This window comes from Bidens hawaiensis, unplaced genomic scaffold (genome assembly GCF_021521415.1).
Source record: "Bidens hawaiensis isolate Kalapana, Puna unplaced genomic scaffold, B.hawaiensis_p1.1 tig00006709_1, whole genome shotgun sequence".
Taxonomy (NCBI): Eukaryota; Viridiplantae; Streptophyta; class Magnoliopsida; order Asterales; family Asteraceae; genus Bidens; species Bidens hawaiensis.
In genome coordinates, this window is record NW_027491456.1 from 207,822 (window position 1) to 225,998 (window position 18,177).

General features: G+C 35.9%; 2 protein-coding genes and 1 pseudogene across 3 annotated transcripts; all 3 read right to left on the reverse strand.

The window, feature by feature from the left end:
- Window positions 1–876: 876 nt before the first annotated feature.
- LOC143633381 (vacuolar protein sorting-associated protein 26B-like) lies at window positions 877–3,888 on the reverse strand (annotated as a pseudogene). The gene is made up of 10 exons (XR_013153662.1): window positions 3,816–3,888; window positions 3,568–3,642; window positions 3,425–3,497; window positions 2,517–2,561; window positions 2,296–2,407; window positions 1,980–2,046; window positions 1,674–1,718; window positions 1,533–1,588; window positions 1,272–1,447; window positions 877–1,202 (listed from the first exon to the last, which is right to left on the reverse strand). The product of XR_013153662.1 is annotated as a vacuolar protein sorting-associated protein 26B-like (transcript).
- A 1,545-nt stretch (window positions 3,889–5,433) lies between these two features.
- On the reverse strand, window positions 5,434–6,729 carry LOC143633364 (protein IQ-DOMAIN 15-like). The gene is made up of 3 exons (XM_077101681.1): window positions 6,406–6,729; window positions 6,138–6,338; window positions 5,434–5,890 (listed from the first exon to the last, which is right to left on the reverse strand). Exons 1-3 carry the CDS (start codon window positions 6,727–6,729, stop codon window positions 5,441–5,443), a joined length of 975 nt encoding a protein of 324 aa, XP_076957796.1. The 3' UTR covers window positions 5,434–5,440.
- Window positions 6,730–9,966: 3,237 nt separating this feature from the next.
- On the reverse strand, window positions 9,967–15,614 carry LOC143633395 (caffeic acid 3-O-methyltransferase-like). The gene is made up of 3 exons (XM_077101712.1): window positions 15,213–15,614; window positions 10,587–10,962; window positions 9,967–10,407 (listed from the first exon to the last, which is right to left on the reverse strand). Exons 1-3 carry the CDS (start codon window positions 15,587–15,589, stop codon window positions 10,111–10,113), a joined length of 1,050 nt encoding a protein of 349 aa, XP_076957827.1. The 5' UTR covers window positions 15,590–15,614; the 3' UTR covers window positions 9,967–10,110.
- Between the last annotated feature and the right edge of the window lie 2,563 nt (window positions 15,615–18,177).

The window sequence follows — 18,177 nt, forward strand, 5'->3', positions numbered from 1 at the left end:
TTCTTTTGCCATTTGCCTCTTTTACACCCCTGCCAGCCGGGCCGGAGGTCTTGACTTCTAATCTCATCTTAACTGGGTTTTACTGTACGACTACGATGCTTTATTTGTTTCAAATTTAGATCTAGTACCGATTTTAAAAATAACAATAATAATATGACTAATTTAATAATCTGTAATGGAGATTGTTTTTTTACCCTATCACCATAAGATTTTCATTTGGTTTCCCCTAAACTAATCACTCTTGTTGTTATGAGCGTGTTTTTACTGTTTTGGTAACAACACGACCTTAAACGAATCACTCTTGTTCTTAAGAGATCAACAATCCTTAGATACCGTTCGTTTAAAAGAAACACTCGACAACCAGCAAACCTTTAAAATTTGATTATTGTTATTATTATGGCTCAAAAACTTTATAATGTTTAATACACTGATTTTATTCAAGAATACAAGTTATATAAACTAATACCAGAGAGAGATTAAGATTTTATTTTGAATATTGCAGAACACTCAAACTCAAGACGTGATGCCAACCCCACTCCTTATAATAATATAATTATTATGATATGATATGAATTTTAAGTGGCACGACCTATATCCAGTTCAATTCTTTGCATTTTCAGTTTTGTGGCTTAATCATTCACCCACCCAACACATTCTAATTAATCATGGAAGCCAAAAAACTATTAATCTTATCATAGTAAGATAGATCTAGAGATAATGGGTCTATACCAATATGGTTGACACTGGATCTGTACCAACCCAACTCAAGGAAACACATTTTTATCAAACCCCATTATGTCATTCAAGCGTGGATCTTTACCAACCCAGCACATGGAATACGATTTCAGAGTTGTTCATTTATTCAAACACAAAGTCTCCAAACCGTAACAAACATGATTAGAAAGAAGCAAGTTGAGAAAGTAATAACACAAGAATCAAAATCTACTTAGCATTATCCGGCTCACCTATACACAAATACAAATTAAAAAAAATATATAAAAAAAGTTTTGGTATCATTAATCAGGAAGAGGTTTCTGCGGTTCGATATATGGTGATCTCCTGCTGCTTGAAGTACCTGCGCTCTTCCTCGTCAACTAACACCAGATTCAAATAATACTTGACACTAAATTTGTTGTTAATATTGCGGTGTGTCGGCGTCAGTTCATATGGGCTCAGGAACAGCCTGATTGGAATCGACTCCCCTATCAACAGTGACTTGCTTTAGTTAACATGAACCAATGAAAGGCAAAAAGTTGTTTTATTTAACCTACCTCTAACAGGAGCACCATCCATCAACTCAAACTTGGCCAGGGTCTCTGTCTCAACATGAGTGTTGGCCCCAGAACCGGTTGATTCTCTTCGTCTGATCTCAAGATCCATGTTCTTTAACTTGATTCTAACGAGAAGAAAATATATCTTCCCAATAATCACATCTTTAAGATGATACCTGGATGCATATACAACCAACAAACAAAAATATCAGTAATTAGCGAACTTAACTTTCCTTTTCTTTGTATTCTTCTTCTACTTACTTGCTCTTGTTGTACTCAAACTCAATATGAAGGCAATCTTCTATTCCAACTTCCATCTGCAATATCACACGGTTACACTATAGTCTTTACAAAACAACTACAATCATCCATGCGCCACTTTCATACAAAATTAACACCAACCTTAATGCTATTGTTGATTTCAGGAGGTGGGCTGTAGTTGCGGACCTGGCCCCGTGAAATATATCAGAACAACTCATGTGGATTAAATCATATCTTACAGTTTAGAAAGAGATAAACACAAAAGCAAAAATGAAGACAACTCACGAGAATATACTAGTTAGAAAACAACTACCATTCACCATCCATATCAAATATTCACAATCCTTTTTAAAGAACATGCATTACTGCATGTTCTTTTTATAAGCTAAGCTTCCAATCGAGTACATGGAAGACACACACTTACACACAGAAAAAGAGAGTATTTACCACAAAATCTTGGTATTCCACTATGCTACCAGCATAACCACGAGCAATGGTTACCTTTAAGACATATCTGAAAATGGGATGATGTAGAAATATTTTTAGTGTTGTTTAGAAAACACCACAAAACTTGGGGGGAATGCTACAGATGCAACTGATGCTACTTAAAATGAGTGAGTGAAAAGGAAAAGCAAATGCATGCATAGTTCTCGAAATGAATGTAGTTTCTTCAATTCAAATCAACTATTTATTTTTGCCTGATTATGAACCGCGAAAAGGATAAATTGTTTCTAATAAGGAAAGGCGCATATAAGAAACTTACCGAAGTCGGACATTTGCTCCATTGTAAGTTTCATATGGCATTTCAACTGTTGAAAATTCAAAAGGATATGTTTTCTTTTCATATAATTCACCAGGCACATCCAGTTCACGAACTACATACCAAAAGGATTGTCTTAGAGATGGAATTGTCAAACAGCGACCTTATAAGTAGAGACAGAAACAAAAACCAGCAAAAGGTTTGCATCGACGACAACCACCTACCAAGTGAGGTAAAGTCATAGAAATTTCCTCTGTCAAAATACATTTCTGCAAAAGGAAATAAGATATTAACAGGAATTCGTTGCTCGGCTGTTCCAAAAAATAAATTCGCAAGTTGAAGAACGAGCTAAGTAAGCTGGCTCTATGATATCATAAAGGCCTAAATAGTTACAGTGAAAATAAAATAAGACAGCCCTCAAACCATGAATATAATTTACACAGCAAAACTGAGAGGCCAAACTAGAAGCCTGTTGTTGACAACAACACTAAGCGATACCCTGCCGACTCCGCTAGAGTATGATATCATATACACACAAAAGAAAGTTCTAAAGGAAATAAGATATTAACAGGATTCATCTTTCACTGCAACAAACTTCAAAGGATATTATAATCTTTTTATTCTAAAATCCAATAAATCAAGAAATGTTCTATAGCTCTATAAAACTATTTAGGTACATAATCACTGGAACAAAAACCTTACAATACAATATATACCAGCCTTTTCAGAAATTCTAGAATAATGAAATGTGAGTTTAAATCAAGGTGGCAATAATTGTAAACATGGCAGTGATCAATCCTATACAAAGCATACACGTATATTTTAGGTCATATAATAACATCAACTCAGATCAAATATCATCCAATCAGAGACAACAGAAGTACACGCTTTAAAAAACGTTTACCAACCACGCCTGTACACAAGTAACAACAGGAGAGTGTATTTTTTATATCTTCCAATTTTCTTAGCTGTGTCTTAAAATGAGACTTGATTTTAAAATTCAGGACCTAATCAATAAAGAGGCACTGTTTACACAGATCGCACAGACCCGTTGATGAGGTTGCTACATTATTATTCCACAATTAATATGATATTGTTCTAATGGCAAAATATTAAGAAGACATAAACTCACCAATCTGACCAAGGAGCTCTATTTTAATGCCATTGTGTTCGACTTTCTTTCCTTGCAGCGGGTCTATAGAAATCTGAAATGAAAAAAAGGAGCGTAAGTATGACTAGCAATGATATACGGAGAAGGTTGCAGGATGTGTGTACCTTTCCAGCAATGTTTTCTTGACTATGGAAAAGAGGGACCAGTATGGTCTGACCATTTTCTTTCTTTAAAGGAACCTATATGTATGGAAGCAGAAAACCAGTATCTATCAGTCAGTCAGTCAGTCAGTCTGAATATGAAAGTTTGAGATGAAGGATCAAGGCAGTGGTGAGTAACTTGTTATTGATATGAAATAAAATGTCATGGCAATATACATAGGCAGACAGAGTGATGAATAATAATAATATACCTGCTTACGAGTTTTGGCATCGGCAAATGTAATAGAGATGTTACAAGCAGGCTAATATGTAATTCTGAAACATCATAAAACACAATACAAATCTAATTACTAGACTATGATTATGATTGGATGGAGGTAGGTATTTATTAATTACCATTCTGCCTGCCAAGCAAATTCCAGGAAAGAGAAATTGATAAAACCTAATGAAGAAATTATAAATAAATAATAATAATTAATAAATAAAGAGAATGGAAGGAAGCAGTGAGTCACCAGATAGATAGATGATGGATCCTCAACTCAAGCAAGTGAGTTGTTGTTGATGATGTAATTGTAAGCGATCGAAAGAGAAGACGACGACTACGATGCTTGTTTAGGTGCTTGCCTGCCAGGTGTCCTCAACCTCAACCCGGGCTGTTCCAGTTATTACCCGCCTCGGCCCATCATTATTAAATTGTCCATTTCATTTTTTAGAAAATTATTGTTTCCATCCTTCGGACACGAAAATTGCAAACTTTAAACTAGTAGATTAAAATCATAGATTTTGACAAACCACATAGGCGAATACCGCAGTTCATTGATTGCATATAAAGTCGATAGAAAAGTGTCGTTTCTGTTTTCACTAAACGGGGCTCGCAATGACTCGTGGGCCTTTGTTTTTACTATACGGGGATGTTATGGTCTCGTGGGTTGTTTAAGGGGTTTAGTTCCCCATTCAAGTATTCATTTAATCGTCGTGGTCATCGTTTGTTCGTTAGGGCATTCATTTGTTCGTTTGAAAAGTGTTGCTTCTGTTTTCACTAAACGGGGTTCGCAACGACTCATGGGCCTTTGTTTTCACTGAACGGGGATACTATGGTCTCGTGAGATGATTAAACACGATTAAACATCATCTTGAGTACACATCTTTGACTCGTATCAACTAAACTGATATTTGACCCATACCCACTAACCTATCAGGCATTCTAATTAACCTGTTTTGGATATTAAAAAAAACTAATTCTAATAATAATTATAATAATAAATAAAAATAATAATAATAATAACAACAATAACACTTATGTTGTTTAAAGACCTCAAAATGTTTAGCATTATAATGCATGACTATAGGTAACTAGATACATTTGTTTTGAACAATACCAGAAAACTGACCAATTAGATTACAGAAACCTAGGCCAACTCCACCCGATAAAACATTAAACTGAAATTTAACTATGACCCGTATCCATTGACCTGGTATCTGAACCCGTTTAGATTAATCCTCACTAGTCCTTAAAAGTTAAAAATACTGATAATAATTGTAACTGTAACTATTTTAAAGACCATAGCACTATTGGCAAAAAATCATGACTACAGGTCACAAGGAGCATTATTTTAAACTGATCCATAACAAAGATAGTTGTGACCGATGAAGCTGGTAGAAACATATTGACACTTCAAGATTTGCTTAAAAAACCTTGAAGAGAATATGGTAATAATCATTCTTGAAAAATGTATTGTCATGATAAAAGTACCAATAAAAGATATGCATTACATTACTAATTAAGAAGAACAATTAAATACCTAGCTAGCTAGCTTTTTTGTGTATATAGATGGGAAACAAAACAATTAAATACATATATTATGCTAATGTAATGTCATCTAAACCACCTTCTCTCTTCACTAACTGAAAGGCGGGAAACCTCATCTTCAACTCTCTGTTTGCAACGGTTTCTTCCCATCATATGATTATGAGCTGCTACTTCACTGTCACTTACATTACCGAAAGAAAGGCGTTTCCCCGTGCCCTTCCCCTCTCCCTCTGTCATTGACATCACCTGCCTTGGTTCGCTTTGTGGTCTGTTTTTCGCTATGGCTGATGCTGTTGCAGACATGTAGCTTGGCTTTCCCTCCCTTCGAGGGCTGCTGTTTGACTTCACTTTGACTAACCTTGAAATGGATGAAGGCGAATGTTGCGATGGAGATGAAAATGGATTTGTGTTTAGTCTTTGTGATCTCTCATAGCTTGGTCTTGAGATGGATGAAGGCGACTGCTGCTCGTGTTCATTTTGAGTTTTGTGTAACATTCTGGTACCTTCTTCTCTGATCTACAATCAAAACCAACTCTCATGTAATTAAGCTGATATTAATGTAGAATAATGAAAACCCCCGTAAGGTGTAATTTATTATTGATCAACTATATATAGGTGTACAATTATGTATATACAAGGAAACATAATCAAATACAATCTCCTAATTATAGTAATACTATACTACTAAAACTCTAATAATAATATATTCTATAATATTCTCTAATAATTAAAGATCTTAAGAATTAACAAAAGGAATGAATTAGTGAATGGTATGTACAATGGGGGGTGAATCTTGGTGGTGGAAGGTTGAAAGCTGTCTGCGCTGGTCACATACTCGAGCTTGGACACGAAGGAGTGCCTGCATGCATTTCAGTGTCATCTTTGCCCGTTTCCTTACATTGTGGCCTCTCACCAATGCTTGCAGCTTCACAACCCCTTTAAGCGCCTCCAGAGCTCTTCTTGCCTACATCCGTTACGCTGTAATTAATTAGTACATGCTAGCTTTATACATTTATATGAAAACCACTTACAAGGTATCCTCTGAATGCCGTCTGAATAATAAGGGCGGCTTTGTGTTTGTCAAAGGAATTTGAATATGAATATGCTGGTGAAGGTGCTATTTTGGTGGTAGGATATTCATCATGATGCAGATGCAGCAGTATGGTGGTTGTTTCATGAAGACATGTTTTCTTGAGAATCCATCTTCTCTTGCTATTCTTCTTCCGCACAATCACCTCCTGATAATGATGATGTTGGTGGAGGTGGTCTTGTTCTTCTCTCGCCTTGATGGTTTTAGTTGGAGACCCGAAAGCCTTTTTCACAACATCCAGCCAACCCATCTGCAATTTGATCATGTATGTGAAGAAATACAAACGTACTATATGAATATGAATATGAAAATGGTGATGATTGAAAGTTAAAGATATCCACTTTATGACATGTAAATGTTGGTGTGTCAGAATGTTGTTGAATTGAAAGAGTACAATTGAAGCTAAATTCTATTTTGTTTCCCCTTTAAGCGAAAAAGGAAAAAATGATGGGCCATAGTTTAGTTCAGTCCAGGGGAGATTTAATTTAAGGCCTGAAAAGAAAAAGAAATGGAAATTGAGATGCCACTTTCAACCTCGATCTAATAATATAACATAATAACATATCATCATCACCATTCCAACTTTCTTTAAGCACCTCTTCTTTTGCTTTTGCAGCCCTACAACATGACATAGGATCCTCCACTGCATCCTAGGGAAATTTATACATTATTAATGTAAGTGGTGGATGGCCAGCTCAATACATGTGTGTTCTACTAGCCATTCTTCAACTCAATTAATTATACTTATATATTTATAGTTAGGTTCATTAGACATAAGACTGAAGTTCTATGATAATAGGATGACTTGTCTTTGTTACTCATGTTTAAATTAATTTAGTAACCTTTTACAAAACCTATAAATAAGGGTTAATTTTATTCTATATATAATTATATAAAGCCGTTTATGATATTCTAGGGTCGGGTGAAATCTAGAAGCTAAAGATGCTGCACGCAGGCCGTTAAAGTCACCGTGCATATACGCGTTTTGGGAATGAAGGAATTGGTAAAACATTAGGCTATTTTTAAATTAATTATGTTTTCATACCAGGTGGACTTTAGGTTGTCCATACCATGTGTGGTTGTTAGGATTGAAATTGTTTTCAACTGTTTTAACTAGAAACTGTTTTTTAAGTAAGTTTTGTTGATTTGATTTAGGAAGTTGCTTAGATAGCTGAATGGGATGATGGACAGATTGAGTTTATTAAGGAAAATGTGTCGGAGCAGGGAAAACAAGAAGATTTGTTGAAAGGGAAAGATATTCTTAAGGTGATAATATTGTTACTTATAGCGGGCCCCATGGGTGTAGTTAAAGTCGAAAGCCGAATGTTAAAGTTGTGAATTGGTATGATAAACTGCTGTGCAGGTTGGTGGAAGTTAAGTTTATTATTTGTTCATTAACTGCTGTGCAGGTTGATGGTCCGGATACATTTGCTAAGCTTTAGCAAAGGAACATGTTTGGCCACTTAGATTTGTGCAAAACAGGTAAGAAACTTATTTTACATTGTACTATATGTAATTGTGGGTGTACATGATTCGGTTCGGCTAATATCCTCAACCGAATTACCCAATCAGTTTTCAATTATCATTCGGTTCGGCTATTCCTGTCATGTCATCTCACAATAATTCAAACATTTACAGCTCTCTCTACCTGTCCACAGAGCAACTCAAAGAAGAGTTTGACATCTGCCTGGGTAACCTGCTTTAAACCAAAACTATGCATGTTATGATGCATCCCATCCACTAACAATACCAAATACGAAATACGTACCTTGGTGTCGATGTTAGTACAGTAGATGGTTCTTGTGCACATTTCCCTCTCATCCTATGACTAAAACACACACAAAGTATATTTATTACACATTCCAATGATAAATCACAAATAAACTTTAAGATTATCTCTCACCTTGGGCAACAAAGTTGGATTTACTGGTGCAATGGCTGTTTTAGAAGGCCTCACCTTCACGGGGAAAAATGCACCCATAGTCAATGCATTCCTTGCACCTTCTGCACCCACACAAACACAAACAAACAGCTCAATCACACCCACATGTACAATATCTATCTATCAAGTAAACCAAACCAAACCATACCCTCTTCAGTAAACTCAATGAAGACGAAACGACGAATGGTATTGGGGTCTCCGCAACCTTGAGTAAACAACAAGAGTGATAAATTAGCAGCATAAATAATAATATAATAATATAAATACTGATGTTGTGATAACTGACATGTCCACAATTTACAAAGAGAGCCGCTAGCTGTTGTTCAGTGACCTAACACCGAAACAAAAGATAGAAAATTTCTTATCGGAAGGAAGTGACATTCCTAGTTAGCTACAAAGATATATATGACCGACCGACGACCGACTTACATGGTAATCAATGTCAGAGATAAACAGTCCTCTTAATCGCATCCTGCGGGTCTGGTTGTCTTCTGCTGATCTTCCCCTTGTTCTAAATCCCCAACAAAAACAATTAATATTTAAACAAAGTGATGTGGTATTACTAATGATTAATTACCTTTCTCCTTCTGGTAGGAGTGTTGACAGCAGCAGCAGATGAAGATGAAGATGAAGATGATGAGGTTTGATGTTGTGTGTTGAGTTTTGACAACATTTCTTCCAACTCCCTCATCTCTTTCTTTATGTTATGCTGCTGCAGATGATGATGGTATTCTTTTGAGAGGCGAGACATCATGGGAGTATGTTTTCTGTAAGGATTTGGATTTGGATTTGGATTTGGATGTCCATTTATTGATGATATTCAAAGATATCCATTGATCTTGTTTTGTCTCTTGCCTTCCTGAAACTACAACAAAAGCCTGAAACCATTTTCATTTGGAGAAACAAACGTGCCCACCTGCACAAAAAGGTAAAGAGAACAGAGATACTTGTTTTCTGCTACTTCAGTGCAGTTAATGTCTGTTCAACTCTGCTGCAAGAGCATAAAGTGAACTTTACTAACACAAGTACTCTTGTGTATTTGTTTTTTCACCAAATGAGTGCAACTCATATATATATTTTTTTCTTTCAAATTAAAGCTGGTAACACTAAAATGGATGTCCTGGCATTAAATATACCATTCAAGTGCCTATTGAATCTATTGATTCCTAGAAAACTGGAATGATATGATTTGGCATTGGTTTATGGATGAATTGAGCTTTGTGGTGAATTCTTCTTGTATACAAGGGCGGACTTAGTTGAGAACAAATACAAAGTACGTCATTGATTTTTCAGGATATACACGGGGGGTTCGAGTGACTCATCGTAAGATCTCGGATATGTGTTTTGGTCTAGTTTTAATGAAAATTGGGTTTTATTAGATAATATCCTATTATAAAAAGAAAAGGAATAACAAATATAGTTATAGTTGCTTGACAACTCGAAGTTACATTCCACTTGCTTAGCGGAAAGATGTCATGTTTCATTTCATTGACGTGGTGACGACCCACCAACTTATCAATCAAGCACGGATATGTTACTTTAATGAAATGTTGGTATGCGAGTATTCAATATTTGTATTTATTATTGCAGTGCAATTCAAGCTTACACATACACACACACCCTTGAAAATAAAATAAAAAAAAATACAAAAAGAGATACAATTCAAGGAATTAAAAACAAGTGTAGTTTGTTTGTTTGTTCGTTCTATTTGGTGAACTCCATAACCCAAGTATTGAGAGCACAACATGCTTTGCGGAACCCATTGAATCCGGCTCCCTTGGCCAATGCCTCAAACTCTTTCTCGGTCCTCTCTTTGCCTCCCGGGTTGTGAGCCAACATGATGACGTCTATGTGCACCACGTTTTGGGTTGCTAGGCTCGAGTCAGGAGCCTCAGGAAGAATGCATTCGGCCACTATCACCTTCCCGTTATCCGGCAGTGCTTTGTAGCAGTTTTTCAGAAATCTCAGACAATGTGCATCACTCCAGTCATGACAAATCCACTGTCACAAAATAATTCTTCAATGTCATTTTAGTTTAAAATATACATATAATGTATCATGCTTTTTTTTTCTTAAATACAAATTTCTTGTACTTCCTAGAACTCGAACATAGGACATTTTAGTATTTCTATGCCCTTGAGACACCAAAACCTGGAACATAAATGATATGTTTTGTGTACCTTCATGAAAATGGCATCTCCTTTTGGCACGCTCTCGAACATGTCCCCACCCACGTGCTCTATACCAGGTAACACAGAGGCATCCTCGATAACGTGTGGCAAATCAAAATTGATACCCTTAACGTTAGGGTGTTTAGAGACGATCATGCTGAGGCTGGCACCGGTGCCACCACCGACATCCACGAGGGTGGTGAGGTTGTTGAAGCCGTCGTAGATATCAAGGATCTTTTTCATGGTCATGGTGGAGTGATTGAACATGCCGGCGTTGAAAACCTTGTTGAATCTGGGATCTTTCCCGTGATACTCAAAAGCCGTCATTCCGTATGCCTTGTTGAAAGGGATTCCACCATCCAACACTGCATCTTTCAAATGGTACCTAATCAAATCACATGATCGAACACATAACTTAGTATTTATTACTATTATTATTATATGATAATATCACATTTGTGCTCAAAATTTGTAGGAAACATTCATCTCTGACATTAAATGATTTGTCTTAAGTTTCAACGATTACACATCTACCAAGTACAAATTAAATGATTTATCGAAGTACAAGTTACTTACTCCAACTGAATACTTAATTAAATATACACATACATTTGGTCGACAAAAACGGCACCTTTTTTTTCCTTGATCTTATGTTAACTTAATGTAAATTGACCATTTCTTATTATAAGCCAGCCAGCAAGCAAACAAACAAATAAATAAAAGTATAAAACTATAAATACTCTTTCTCTTCCTTTTTTCTAATAAAAAATACAAATAAAAATCGTGCTAGTGTTGTGGATTGAAATGGTTAATAATATTAACCAAGGTGTCACATACAAGAAACTTGTACCAAATTACTAAAGATTTAAGTAGTGATATTTGTTTTTGACAAAATTGTAAATCGAAAGAAATAAAGATAAATTATACAATGTTAGCTAATACTCCCTCCGTTCATTAAAAGTGTCAATATTTCGGCTTTTATTTGTCTCATTATAAATATTAACATTAAAAATTTGTTAGCCAATTTTCAAGTTTACCTTTAAACACATGCAATTAACATTAATAAACAATATTTATAGACTCGATTTTCAGTAATTAAAACAATATTTATAGACTCAATTTTCAATGGCATCATTGTCATTTGGTAAAGAAAAAAAAAACAATAATTAAAACACTTTGACCGGGACAGAGGGAATAATAATTATTTGTGATCCACACTAGTGGTATATAGTGGTAGTGGAGGCTCAAATTCAAATCCTTACTTTTTAGATATTAACAATTAAGAATTTGAACCAGAAGATTGTCATTTTAAAGTAATTTAAAAAAAAAAAAATTGTCATTTTGAATCCTGAGAACACTCTTGTTTTCATCACACCAGCATGGGCCCGGGGCCTAAATATAATAATATCGTCGTTTTAAAAAAATAATAATCATTATTGTGATTAGAGATAGTCAAAAAAACCGGTTCGGGAACCGGTTTGCCGGTTTAAACCGGAAACCAGTTTTTACAAAAACCGGTTTTTTAAAAACCGGTTTGACCGGTTTACAAACCGGCGGTTTGTACTTCGGTTACAAGTTTTAGATCCAAAACCGGTTTTCAAACCGGTTATTGAAAAAACCGGTTTTTTTTTAATAACCGGTTTTTATAAACCGGTTAACCGGTTTATAAAAAAACCGGTTTGTTACCGTTGGAAAAAAACCGGTTAACCGGTTAAAAACCGGTTTAGACCGTTGTATAACGGCTATATGGCCGTTTTTTTTTTTTTACCGTTTTTTTTTTTTTTACCATTTTACCCCCACAAACATCTATATATAGTTTAGGTTGGGTATTGGTTACATCACACTCGATTATACAACTCCAAACGCTCTAAACGTTTATTTCATACGCGATTATTTGTTATCTCACGCTCAATTATACCACATTACCACTCCATACGCTCTTATTTCGTAGTCGATTATCATGGCCTCCCAAAGTGCTGCTTCATCCGTCAACATGGGTGCCTCGAACACGGGAGAAACGGTCGTTCGGGTCATCCCCACGAAACGAAACCAAAATGTTTGGCAACATTTCGACCTATGCGAAATGTCTAACGGTAGCCAAAAAGCTCGATGCAAACATTGTTTGAAGTTTTATGGCAAAGATGCAAACTCCACTTTAAAAGCGCATGTACAAAGGCCCTTTTGCAAGGCCTTGAAGGACGAATCGGGAAGTAGTTCGCAGCCGGAGATGACGAATCAAGGAGCGGTGTTTACGTACGACCTTGAAGCGGTACGTCAAAAGTTTTCAAACTTTGTGATTCAACAAACACTTCCTTTCAACCACTTCGACAACCCTCAATTCACGGAGATGATGCAAAAGTATGTTCAACCACGCTACCAACACGTAAGTCGTTCGACCCTTAGAAGAGATTGTCTTAAAGCATGGAAAAACGCTAAATCCGAACTAATTTCATACTTTTCAAAATTACAAACTGATGTAAACTTAACAACGGATGTGTGGTCGGTACCTAATGGTTCGCCCGACTCATACATTTGTGTGACGGCTCATTGGGTTGACCCCGAGTCGTGGCAAATGATGAAACGAACCGTTGCGTTTCAATTGTTTGATTACCCGCACACGGGTAGAAATATTTTTAAACTCTTGGATAAAGTCATTCGACAATACAAGATTGAACATAAAATCTTTTCAATTTCGTTTGATAACGCGTCCAACAATACGGCCGCGGTTGGCCATTTAAAATTAAAGTATAAACCTATTTGTGATTGAGCGTTTTTTCATAGCCGATGCATTGCACATATTATCAACTTGGCAGTGCAAGATGGGTTAAACGTGATCGAAACGCAAAGAAACAATTTTAAAAGAATGTTACGAGATGTTTTTAGCAACAATAAAACATTTTCAAAATACAAAAAATTTTGTGTAGAAGCTAATTGTCAATGGTTGGGGCCAAATTGGGATTGTCCAACAAGATGGAACTCGACTTGTGATATGTTTGAGAAAGCCATCCAACAAAAAGAATCACTAATTGCGTTTCATCAAATTTTGTCAAGTAGGAGTAAATGTGCACCGTACGATCCTAGAAACTGGTTATTGATTGAGATCGTTACGGAGGTCCTTCAAATTTTTAAATCTTGCACAACTAGTTTATCCGGGGTTTACTATCCAACAAGCCCCATTGCTTTACCAAAAATTGCTGTCATGTGTACAAAGTTGAGTGAACTTCATTGTAGGGGTGCACCTTATTTTGATATGGGTGTAAAAATGAAAGAAAAATTTAGAAAATATTTTCAAGAACTACCAGCTGTTTTGACATGTGCTGCTGCGTTAAACCCTTGCATCAATGTTGGTGGTGTTGAAGCTTTAATAGAAAAAATTTGTGATGAGCTAGAGTTAAACGACGATCAAAACCCCGATTATTGCCAAACTTTAAAGAATGCTTTCAACACCACCTTGTCAAACATGTATGATGTTTACCTTACAAAATACGGGTCGTCTTCCCAAATTCATGACTCGTTAAGAGCTGTTGCCCAATCCCAATCCCAAACCGACCTTGAAATGGGGATGTACTACATGATTTGGGAAGACGCCGGTAAACGTCAAAAGGTAAACACCCCAAGCAGTGAACTTGGAAGGTATGGTGGTACCAACTTTGTGAAACACATGACTCCGGATGAATTTAGAAGTCTTGATTTGCTGACTTGGTGGAGAGGTAAGGAGGATGAGTTTCCGATCCTCGCCGCCATGGCCAAAGATTTACTAACGGTCCAAGCTTCCACGGTAGCTTCGGAGTCTGCTTTTTCTGTTTCTGGCAGGGTTATATCGATTAGGAGGACTCGACTCACTCCACCAGCTATAGAGATGTCGATTTGCTACAAGGATTACTTGGACTATTTAGATAGGGCACAACATCAACGCTTACTCGAGGGGGAAATGGAGTATGAGGCGGGCTTGTATGAAGACGAGGTCAATCAAGGACACACTCAACCAATGACCGATGAAGAAGCCGCGTACGACGATTACCTAAGGAATAGCTCGGGATCGGGTAGCGAAGAAAATTAGTTAAAGAAACAGCAAACATGGAGGCAAATAATGAGTAAGAAACAGCAAGTTGTTCATGTAATCGTGTCTAAGCATTCTTTAATGTTTGTATTTTTGAGTTACGAATATGCGATAACGATTTAATGTTTGTATTTTTATTGTAAAAACTATAAATGAAAGTTATGTGTTTTTAATCTTCCAAGCAAAGAACCCTAACAACGAAAGCAAAGAATGGCTTCGGTCAGTCCGTTTTGCCTTGTAGTTACCGGTTTGTTTATACTGTGAAAAAATAATGGTTATTTAAAAAAAAATAATAAAAATAAAAAATAAAAAAAAACCGGTTAACCAAAAAACCGGTTATTAAAAAACCGGTTAATAAAAAAACCGGTTTATTAACCGGTTCTAACCGGTTTCTAAACCGGTCCTAACCGGTTTCTAAACCGGTCTTAACCGGTTAGACCGGTTAGGGTTTTGACATACAAAAACCGGTTATTAACCGGTCCGGTTATTAACCGAACCGGTTTTTTTCCGGACAAAAAAAAACCGATTTGTGCACCACAATTTGTGATATGGGGTGGGGTAGAGTACAACATTACCAGCTCTCCATAAGAATCTTATCCTGGTTCATGAGCAAGAGAGGTGCCATGGACACACCGTCTTCGTTCTTCACCAAGTACTTACACACGGGCGCCAGTCCATACAACCGTTCTCCACCCTCCTTGAGAGTACAGGTGAGGACGTTGTTGCTGGCCAACAGTCGGCAGATCCTGTCCAGCATCACGGGGGCCTCAGGGTTGTCTGTCTTGGGGAGCTGAGCCGCCAGGTGTGCAGGCGAGACGTAAGCACCGGGCCCTGCTTTTGCAATGGCCTCGAGCAGATCAAGCTCGATGGCAGACTTCAGGACCATGGGTAGCACGGATGCACTTGCCAGTTGCATCGCAAACAGGAAAGCCTCTTCCTCAACTGAACCCATTATTATTGGATTGATGGAAATGGAGATGGAGTTCAATTATGGCTTTCAAAGTGGGTGCGGTTGGGATGATCGGTCCTTGATCATATATTTATATTCACACTCACACCTCTCATTCTTCATGGGGCCCACCATCATGGAATTTAACACTTCTTTTTTCCATGTACACTAAATATACAGTATTTTACTTTGCTAATATTACTTGTTCACAAGTTTTGTCGGATGACATATTTCTTCCGTCGGCGGCTGGCTGGTGAAGAACTGTCGTTTGACTGTTCTTGATTTGGCTATTTTGAGAATTTTTGGAAAGCATTGGCTAAAGTCGGAAAGAGTGTGATCAAAATGGTTATTTTGAGGAGTTTCGTAAAAGAAATAATGTCTATTATTTTCTTGGTGAATAATATTTCATCGTTTTTCGTAAATCAAATCCACCGGCTAAAGCAAATCTATATTTCTCGTAAAGTCTATCAACTGACTTTAGTAAACCTACACCTACTTTTCTTGTTTTTCTTCTAATTTGTCTAATTTCGTTGTGTATTCACTTTCCCCATATAAGTTAATCTAAAATTACTTTTCTCGTAAAGTTTAGAACGTATGGATCTGTGAGTTTTAGTAAATCTAGAACTACTTTCCTGTTTGTTTATACTTTTCTTGTTTTGAATCTGCGAGTATTAGTTTTAATATATTTCAATCGATAACATCGTAATCACTTTTCCCATATAAAAAAGCTTACGTAATGAAAAGTTAAGCGAATAAAATAGAACTTTATTTATTGATTAGTTTGTAATGAAAACTAATTTTTTTTTTCGTTTAATTAGAGCCAAAACGGACCCCACGTAAGCATTGCTTAGTTTATGCAACAAACAGGAATAAACAATGCTTTTAAAGACGATGGAAAGTGTAATAATTGTTGCTTTAAAAAGACTTAAAATAACTTATAAAACATAGGCAAAAAAAAAACCTTAATAAAATAAAGATGGATGGTGAGCTTTCAATTATTTGGTGTAAGGATCATGATATTTAAAATGTTAACCAGTATTATACACCCGTGCTGCGACGGGATCGACATATTTTAATTTAACAAAGCAAAAACATAGACAAAGCAACAAATGTAACCTTGTTAAAAATAAAACATAACATAACTTTAGTTAGTAAATGAGAAACTTCATCATGTCTTTTCTCCTTAGCAAAGTGGATTTCCAAAATTACACGTCAATAGTTTTATATTTTCATCTTCATTATCCAATAAAGATGAACACAATATGCAAACAAGTTTGTAAATTTTATGAATAGAAGTTTTTGTGAACTAGAGTAATTATGTTATATAAAATAATATAGAGTGATAATAATTACTCTAGTTTAAAAGTTATAGTGTAATAATAATTACTCTAGTGTTAACATAATTACTCTAGTTATTTGTACACTTCTTATGATATAAATCATTTGTATTTGAATATCCAAACCTTATATATTATGTATATAATTGTTATTGTCACATTTTATATCATACGCAATGTTTTACTGTAAGAACTTTGAGTTTTCACCAACAAACAACTTTGTCGACAGAAAATCATCGATGGACTATTTCAAAATTTATATTAATTTGATATGCCATTAGTGAGCTATCGAGAATCGACACTGGAATTTTTTTATGTCCGAGATTCAAAACGCAACTAATTACTTGGTAAAGAAGTTAATACAAATGATATTTGTGTTGACCTTAATGTATTAATTTGGAAGACTCAAGCCCATCCAATAAATTAGTAAACCAAAACTCTACGTACAACTTTTATGCGTTTAACTTGACTTGTTATGGTTTAATTATGTATAAAAGGGGTACCGATGTAGTTTGATATGTTGCTTGTTTGCCTTCTGTTTCAATATAATCACTACTTTGCTTATTTGTTTTTAATGAAGATATTATTTCTGTGAATTTTAAAAAAAAAATTATCTTCTTGAGTCCCGGTTTCTACTTTAAATAAAATTATCAGATATAAAATATATTATCTTCTTCAATGTTTAAAAAGGGTCTATCTTGAGAATCCAATTATTTAATTTATTACGGTAGAAGGATCGAATAAGACCCAGATATTTTATAAAATTATAAATAGTCCCATTTTGACAATCCAATTATGTTTTTTTCTCTTGTATAATTTTTAAAAGAGAGAAATATCTAGAGAGGGAGAGAGAGTCTCACCTACCACGAATGAGTGAGCGGTCAGTCTATTATGCCATTTTGACTTTTACCTCCCATACCAACTCCCCTTGATTTCTAGAAGATTGATTCGTTTCACCAACCCCGGCCTCTCGAGTTTCGTTTAGGCTATGTGTAGTGGAGAGGTTATAAAATGAAGCGTTTTGCGTTATGTGACGTCCAGTCAATAAATGATGAGTTTGTTTTATAGGTGTAATGGTGTTGTAACCCAATATATATGTATATATACATCACACACAAACAATTATAATAATAATAAAACACAAGTGAAGCACGGCGACAAGAATTCATCGCCCCCACCACCCCCTCCCCTTTCGCCCCTTTGTCGCCTAGGGGGCGGTGTGCCAAAGATTTATCACCCCATTTTGGGTTGTTT